This window comes from Lepidochelys kempii, chromosome 6, assembly GCF_965140285.1.
Source record: "Lepidochelys kempii isolate rLepKem1 chromosome 6, rLepKem1.hap1, whole genome shotgun sequence".
Taxonomy (NCBI): Eukaryota; Metazoa; Chordata; order Testudines; family Cheloniidae; genus Lepidochelys; species Lepidochelys kempii.
This window is the reverse complement of record NC_136385.1, coordinates 3,427,234-3,435,791: the sequence shown is the minus strand read 5'-3', so window position 1 is coordinate 3,435,791 and position 8,558 is coordinate 3,427,234. Positions and strand designations below refer to the sequence as shown.

Below are 8,558 nucleotides of genomic sequence, written 5' to 3'. Positions count from 1 at the left end.
TTAGGAGGAAAAATTGATGATCCAAGTCAGCTACATTCTTTGGTATAATCCGTGAGGGAGGGGCTACAAAGAATGGAGGCAAAGTCCTGCTTCCCTGAACACCACTAGAAACAACCAAAAACCAGCAATCTCTGTATCCAAAGTCTGTTACCCCAGGTCTCTGCCCAGGAAACACTATGCTCCTACTTCCTCCAAGAGTCATGTTCATAACTCCTCCTCCTGGTTTCTGTGCCTCTGCTGATCCGCAGGTTCCTGGGGCAGTCCTCACTGAAAATGCCAAGGTCAGGGCAGGCTGCAAAAAGGAGGATATCCCCAAACTGGTGGTTAACACTGAAGATCTCTGCAGCATCTCTGGAGATGCTGCTACAAAATATCTCCGAGCATGCTAGCTCCCTTCTGATTCTTTTGTTAGTTTTATTTATTTCCCATAATTTATACTCCATGAAACCGAGTGTGATGTTGCACCCCATAATTATTTATAGAAATAGGCTCATGGCTGTAAATATAACATAACTTCAATATGTTTTATGCCAGATATGCTGTGTAACATATCTCTGCAAAGCTTATGATCTACTGCATATATTCATCCTGTTTGTGTGCATGTAACATTTTTGTATTCAAAGTTATGAATACTTGTTATGTACTTGTTTGATTTTAAGTACCCTCAGTGAAGCAGTTGGTCAGCTTCTTGAGAAAAGACTATTCTCTGTAAGTGCCCAATCAAGAAACACTTGAGCTAACAATTAACATTGTGAGATGCCAATCCACATGTGAGCTATCCTGGGAATGTGGGGTTGGCCTGTAAGGAACTGAGTCATGTATGGACATGTGACTTGCCCATGTGATTCCAAAACTCCATCTTGGAGCTGGATTCTGCTAGGAGATGGGAAGGGGTTTCCACACACAAGAGAGAGACTATATAAGCCCCTGGGGAAACCCCTCCATTTACCTGCATTTAGTTTTCACTGCAGTAGGCTTTGACTTACATGTTTTATTTTATTTTGTTTGGTAATTCACTTTGTTCTGTCTATTATTACTTGGAACCACTTAAATTCTATTTTCTGTATTTAATAAAATCACATTTTACTTATTAATTAACCCAGAGTATGTATTAATTCCAGGGGGCGGGGGGTGGGGGAGGGCAAACTGCTGTGCATATCTCTCTATCAGTGATATAGAGGGTGAACAATTTATGAGTTTACCCTATATAAGCTTTATAAAGAGTAAAACGCATTTATTTGGGGTTTCGACCCCATTGGGAGCTGGCTATCTGAATGTTAGAAACAGGAGCATTTCTAAAGCTGTTTTCAGTGAAGCCTGCAGCTTGTGGCAGACGTGGTTGAGACTTGGATCCGGCTTTGCAGCAGGCAAGCGTGCCTAGTTCAAACAAGGTAAGGTACTGAAGTCCCAAGGTGGCAGGGAAAACAGGCTTAGAGGGAGACTCAGCACATCACGTGGCAGTCCCAAAGGGGTTTCTGTGACCCAGCACATCACAGTGGCGTAGCTGAGCAGGATCTGTGCACAGCTGATTTCTTTGAGACTCTGGTCGTGGTTTTAAGTGAGTTTTGGCTGTGGTGGGTGGAGAATGGACAAAGTGATTACTGTTTTGTTAGTTTCTGATTGCTTATTTTGGGTAAGGGAAATAGGGACAGAAAAATAAGCAAAATAAGTAAAAGTGAAGATCAAAAAAAGCTAGAACTGCCGAAGTTGCAGACTGCCCAGAAAGGCTGAAAACTGGGTACTGGGAAAGTCTCAGTTAACTAAGAAACCCCTGAACTGAGTGAATCTCTGTTTCAGTGAACTGCAGATAATGCTAGATAATAGATAATACTTAGAACTGCCATGAGTGCAGGGGAGGGGACTAGATGACCTCCCGAGATCCCTTCCAGTCCTATGATTCTGTGATCTCACAAGGAGCCCTGCACTGGGCGGAGGGGGGGGCGCCAGCCTGAGCACTGGGCAGGGCAAGGGACACACATCTGCCTGCACTTGACATTCAGCTCCAGTGTACCCCCACCACATGCACACCCATAGTGCCCACTGCACACCAAACACACACACACACACAGAGTGCCCACTACACACAGACAGCCTGACACTGAGCTCAATCAAAACACAGAAGAATCTCTACGGGGAAGCTGGGATAAGTGGAATATTTCCAACGAGCCTGAATAAAAAAAGAACCGAAGGGGATTCTGCTGCCCTGGCAGGGAGATAGGACTAGATTTCCCAAATGGTCTGTTCCATTGGCAGCTTCACTGAGGCCTGGTTTATGCTTAAAAATTAGATCAACACAGCTCCGTCGCACAGGGCGGGGAAACTTTTCACACCCTGTGTGAGGCAGTTAGCTTGTACTGATCCTCAGTGTCATTCTTCCACTGACTTAGCTACTGCCTCTCGGAGATGTGGATTAACTACATCGATGAAAAAAACCCCTTCCATCAATGTGGAAAGCATCTATGCTCCGGTACTGCTGCACACCGTTGCTGAGTCAATGTAATGGCCTTAATATAGACATTCCCTGAATGGATGTGGGAGTTTCCCCCTTCCTATTAAAGCAGTTTTTCTCTCCTTTTCCTGTCACTCTTCTCCATCCCTATATAAAGCTCTTTCCTCCTTTTGATAGGTAAATATGTTCAGAAAAGTTAAAATTTGTCAAAGGATAATTCCTTTCTTCCCTTCCCATGAATGGCCCACTGTAATTTCAATTAAAGGCCAAAATGCTCTGAAATTGACTTGTTTGCCCATGACTTGGTGGTAGCTCTTTGTTTTTCCTCCCTTCACATACAATGAGTTGAGGACAGAAGCAGCACCTGCTCAGAACCGTAAAAATCAGACTAAGAGTCGAACTTTTCCCTGTTTGCTAACCACACCAAGGTTACCCTTAATATGTCTGGAGCTGCTTTATGGGATAACTTTGAGATTTGCTCCCTGTAACATCTTTGCTCCCAGGACTACATGTGTGCAGAGCACATGCAATTAATGTTGTTCCCTTCCTTGTGAAATGGAACACAGAGGGCCAGAGCATCAGCTGGTCTGGTTCTCTGTCTCTCCCGTAAGACCTTTTGAATATGATATGAAACTGGGGTGACTGTATTCCACTTCATGTGTTTGTACCTCTCCAAAAGGCTCTTTAAATAATTTCACAGCATTGATACATGAAAATATCGAGAAAAGGGTGAATTTCTTCCAGACTAAACATAGAATCATAGACTTTAAGGTCAGAAGGGACCATTGTGATCGTCGAGTCTGTCCTCCTGCACAAAGCAGACCACAGAATCTGACCCAGCCACTCCTGTAACAAACCTTGAACCTCCGTCTAAGGTATTGAAGTCATCAAATCGTGGTTGAAAGACTTCGAGGTGCAGAGAATCCTTCAGCAAGTGACCCATGCCCAACGCTGCAGAGGAAGTTGAAAAACCCCGAGGGCCTCTGACAATCTTCCCTGGAGAAGAATTTCTTCCCAACCCCGAATATGGCGATCAGCTAAACCCTGAGCACATGGTCAAGACTCACCAGCCAGACACCAGGGAAGAATTCTCTGTAGTAACTCAGATCCCACACCATCTAACATCCCATCACAGGCCATTGTGCATACCTACCGCTAATAGTTGAAGATTAATTAATTGCCAAAATTAGGCTATCCCATCATATCCTCCCTTCCATAAACTTATCAAGCTTAGTCTTGAAGCCAGATATGTCTTTTGTCCCCACTGCTTCCCTTGTAAGGCTGTTCCAGAACTTCACTCCTCTGATGGTTAGAAACCTCCATCTAATTTCAAGTCTAAACTTCCTGCTGGCCAGTTTATATCCATTTGTTCTTGTGTCCACATTGGTACTGAGCTTAAATAATTCTTCTCCCTCCATGGTATTCATCCCTCTGATACATGTATAGAGAGTAATCATATCTCCCCTCAGCCTTCTTTTGGTTTGGCTAAACAATCCAAGCTCTTTGAGTCTCCTTTCATAAGACAGGTTTTCCATTCCTCGGATCATCCTAGTAGCCTTTCTCTGTACCTGTTCCAGTTTGAATTCATCTTTCTTAAACATGGGAGACCAGAACTGCACACAATATTCCAGAGGAGGTCTCACCAGTGCCTTGTATAACAGTACTAAACCTCCTTATCTCTCCTGGAAATACCTTGCCTGATGCATCCCAAGACCGCATTAGCTTTTTTTTACGGCCATATCACCTTGGCAGCTCATAGTCATCCTGCGGTCAACCAATACTACGAGGTCCTTCTCCTCCTCTATTACTTCCAAGTGATGCGTCCCCAGTTTATAACAAAAATTCTTGTTATTAATCACTAAATGCATGACCTTGTACTTTTCACTATTAAATTTATTAATTATTGTAAAAAAAACCATGCCATTGGGGTTGACCTGAAACTATTCACAAATGTGTTACAAAGTCTCCTAATAACCTTGTCCCAAAACAGTGTGTGTGTGGGAGGAGGATTTAGGTGCTGGTGGCAAAGCAGCCACCGGTAGGAGGTGGTGATGCTCCCTCTCTTTGTAATTTTTAGCTTAATAGTGAGGGTGTTAACCTGTGAGGTGGGAGATCCATGTGCAATTCCCCTTCTGTACAGTGCTGGGCAAAGATGTGCATTTCGGTTTCCTGTATTTCCAGAAAGCATCCCAGCTCCTGAGTGGTGTGGTATTCTAGTCTGGGTTGCTCTCAATCGCTCCCTTCAACGTTGTTCTACAGTGGATAACGAATTAAAAAAACCTTGGAACAGAGACATGAAGTTGAGCATGTCGGTGCCCCGAACCGCTTGTCTACAGAGTCATAACTTATATCAATTTACAGCAGTAGCGTAGACCATTCCTGAGAACGATGCAGGACAGAACATAGCCCAATCACCAGGATCCTGTCTGGCAATGTGGGAGACCCACTTTCAAATTGCTTCTCCCCGTTCAACAGAGGGGGAATTGACCTGGATCTCCCACTTCCCATGGGAGTGATCTAATCACTCATTTAAAGTCTACAAGGGAAGCAGCACCATTCCCACCTCTTCCATTCCCATCACTTTTGTCAGTGTGGCCCTACATTGTCTTTGCTTTGACATCAAAAAGTATCCAGGAAGGAAAGGAAATGTTCCATTTCTGATCATGCTAAATAGTTCCCTCCACCCCACAGGACATTTCTGTCAATGTTTTCAATTTGCCAAACATTTGAGGAATTTTCAGATTTGGTTCAGGTTGAACTGAATTTGTTTTTCAATGTTTTCTAAACACCCATGAATGCAAAAATCAGCTATTGGCCAAGCTCAAGCCATTTCTCCCTCTCCGCAACCCGAGCTGTACAATTCCCAGAATCCCTATTCCTCAGAGTCCATAGGACTTACCCGCAGAACTAAGAGTAAGACCTCATAGCGAACCTGCTCCTGTGGTATAAACATTGAGTGTCTGATATGACTTTTTCTTTCTGTTTAATTTATATGATCGAGAAAACTCACCATTTCATATTACTTTGTATTCAGTTCAGGACAGATTCTCACAGAGGATGCACACACACCACATTCTCTTTTCAATATGTTACCCTTGTTCTTACTTATTTTGTTGCTCCCTTAACTTAAAGGCCATTTTGATGGAAATCACCTTTCTCCTCCACATGCGTGGATACAAACCAGGCGACAATCTACACAACAACCCCACAGAGGACGTAAAGGGCTGCAGAGGATCAGGAGGGTGCAAGGTGCAAAACTCCCTTTGTTTCACCCATAGAAATCACACACTTCATACTTGCAACTGCATAACCAAACCAAACCCACTACAAAGCAGAAGGAGATAGATTTGATTCCCCCCTCTTCTTTCCCAATACAAATACATCTATGCTTTAAAAGTGTTATGCAGACAAAACTACACAGGATTGTTTCATGGGACAAGACAAGATGTCACGTGTATTATTACACAATTTGATTTATGACCAATAACTAATATCTAATACCTATGTATACACACACACACACACACACACACATCAAATGTTCTGCAGCTGCTAGATAGTTACCATTCCTGAATGTAGCTTGAGTTTGTGGCTTGGGTTCATAGCTTGTGGCGACTAACTGGCCAGGAAAGCCAGGCACAAGGAAGAACTGGGTCTCTGTTGGGCATGCACCAACGCCCTTCCGTGTTGGCAGCAGAATGTTACCCTCCAAAGTCTTCCATCTCACCCATCCTTTTTGTAGGCTTTAGTTTGAATCCAGAGTCTATAGGTCTTGATGTGTCACACTGCCTTTGGGTTTCGTGTGATTGATCACCCGCAAATTACAGACATGACTTTCAACCTAGGAACTGGCTTTCATGTTTCTTCAATTATACTTTTGTTCTTTTCTTTTGAGGGTGGACTCTTCTTGCTTTGTCAGGGCTGTTGTCTGCATCTTCAGCCATTGGTGTTTACACTTTATTTCATCAGGACAGTCTGGGCAGGAGCTTGATTCCATCATCCATATACACCTCATTCACACATCTAAACTACACTAATAAGATTACAGCAGCGTTTTGCAAAAATGAACATTGCAGCAAGCTTTTACAAAATGAAGTGAGCATTTTAAAATGGAGTTTGGGACAAGATAAAATGGAGTTTAAGTTACAATATGGGCAAGTGTAAGGGACGGCAAACAGTGAACAGACGTTACAATGTTGAAACAGTGTAAGTTTCAGCTATTTAAGCAGCAATTGGATTGAAAGTGAAAGTCAATTAGCCAGTTATTAGCCAGGGTACCTGGTTTTATGAATGAATGTAGTTTCATTCATAAACTTTATTTTTGAAGTTATAATAATAAAGTGAACAATTAAAAACAATTTCATAGATCAATTCTACAGAAGCAAGTCACAAATATTCACACATCTGAAACAGGTGACTCCTGGAATTTTGATGGGGTAATAGCCTAATAAAGCCCTGATTTTATTTGGGGCCTGCAGGCCTCGTTGGAATACAAACAAATTCATAATAACAATATAATAATGAAGAATACTCCCACGGGCTCTGCAAACTTACATTGCAATGGGATGGGAATTGAATTCACCAGTTTCCACTCTCCATCACTAAACCAGTACTGAGTTAAACAGATTCAAGATTTGGTTAGGAGTTTATTCATTGCTCTCCTCAGGGCATCCTTCACATCCCTGTTCCTCAGGCTGTAGATGAGGGGGTTCAACATGGGGATCACCAGCGAGTAAAACACTGAGACTATTTTGTCCGTGTCCATGGAATAGCTGGAGGTGGGACGTAAATACATGAAGAGGAGGGTGCCATAAAACAGGACCACCGCAGTCAAGTGGAAAGTGCAGGTGGAGAAGGCTTTGCGACAGCCCGCAGCAGAGCTGATCTGCAGGATAGAGGAGATGATATAGACATAGGAGAGGAGGATGGCCACAAATCTGCTCCCGGTAATGCACAACGAGAAAGCAAACATCATAATCTCATTGATGCGGGTGTGAGAACAGGAGAGCGCCAGCAGCGGGGGGGTGTCACAGAAGAAATGATTGACGATGTTGGAGCTGCAGAATGACAGCCGAAATGTAACACATGTGGGAATCATTGAATCCACCACCCCCACAGCGTACGCCCCAGCCACCAGCTGTTTACAAAGCTGCCTGGACATGGTGACTGTATAGAGCAGCGGGTTACAGATGGCCACATAACGGTCATACGCCATCACAACCAGCAAGAGGCCCTCAGCATCTCCAAAAGCGATAGAGAGAGACATTTGCACAGCGCAGGCCGTGTAAGAAATGCCTTTCCTCTCAGCTAATAAATTCAGCAGCATCTTGGGGAAAATTGTCGAGGAAAGGCAGAGGTCACAGAAAGACAAATTCCTGAGGAAAAAGTACATGGGGGTGTGGAGTCGGGGATCAATCGTGATTAACAAGATCATCCCCCCGTTCCCCACCAGGGTGATACCATAAATCAGTAGGAACACCACAAACAGGGGGACCTGAAGCTCCGGACGCTCTGTCAGTCCTGAGAGAATGAACTCAGTTGCCTCCGAGTGATTTCCCTTTTCCATCTCCTCTGAACACAGATCAGGCAGCTATAGAGATGTGGGCATGTGAATGGTGCGGAAAACCTGCCCCTTATCTGTAATGAAAGAATTGAAGATAAACAGAGATCAGTTTCTTAATGAACATCAGTACCCACTCAGGGAAGGGCTTAGTCCACAGAGCCAGATGTTCACAGCTGGTCATTCCAGGTGTTTGATAAAATGCACACACTGTGCAAATATAATGACACTTCAGATTCATCATGTCCCACACAAAAACACTCCTGTTCACTCATCCAAAGAGAAAACAGTGACTTGTGACTCTGCTGTGAGAGAATCAGTCTGAAGGGATTATTCCATCGCTAAGGAAGGGGTGAGAGTAAAGGAGTGTCAATCTTTACACCGTCTTTGGGCAGGGGGAGCTCTGTGGCTTGGCATGTCGGTTTGGCGTAAAATTGCTCACTGTGCTAATTAAGCTTTATGGCATTTACTTGAGTCTGTATGAAAACCCAGAGACATAATGGAAATCCTTGGCTTCAGTGACTAGGTAATTGCCTATTTTTCCAACCA

At 43.6% G+C, this 8,558-nt stretch overlaps 1 protein-coding gene across 1 annotated transcript; it reads right to left on the bottom strand.

The window, feature by feature from the left end:
* Positions 1–7,076: 7,076 nt before the first annotated feature.
* LOC144930695 (olfactory receptor-like protein OLF1) lies at positions 7,077–8,015 on the bottom strand. The gene has a single exon (XM_078853475.1). It carries the CDS (start codon positions 8,013–8,015, stop codon positions 7,077–7,079), a length of 939 nt encoding a protein of 312 aa, XP_078709601.1.
* Between the last annotated feature and the right edge of the window lie 543 nt (positions 8,016–8,558).

Bases quoted from the DNA above. Each gene is read 5' to 3' on its own strand.
- LOC144930695 (XM_078853475.1), bottom strand. From the start codon at position 8,015: ATGGAAAAGGGAAATCACTCGGAGGCAACTGAGTTCATTCTCTCAGGA.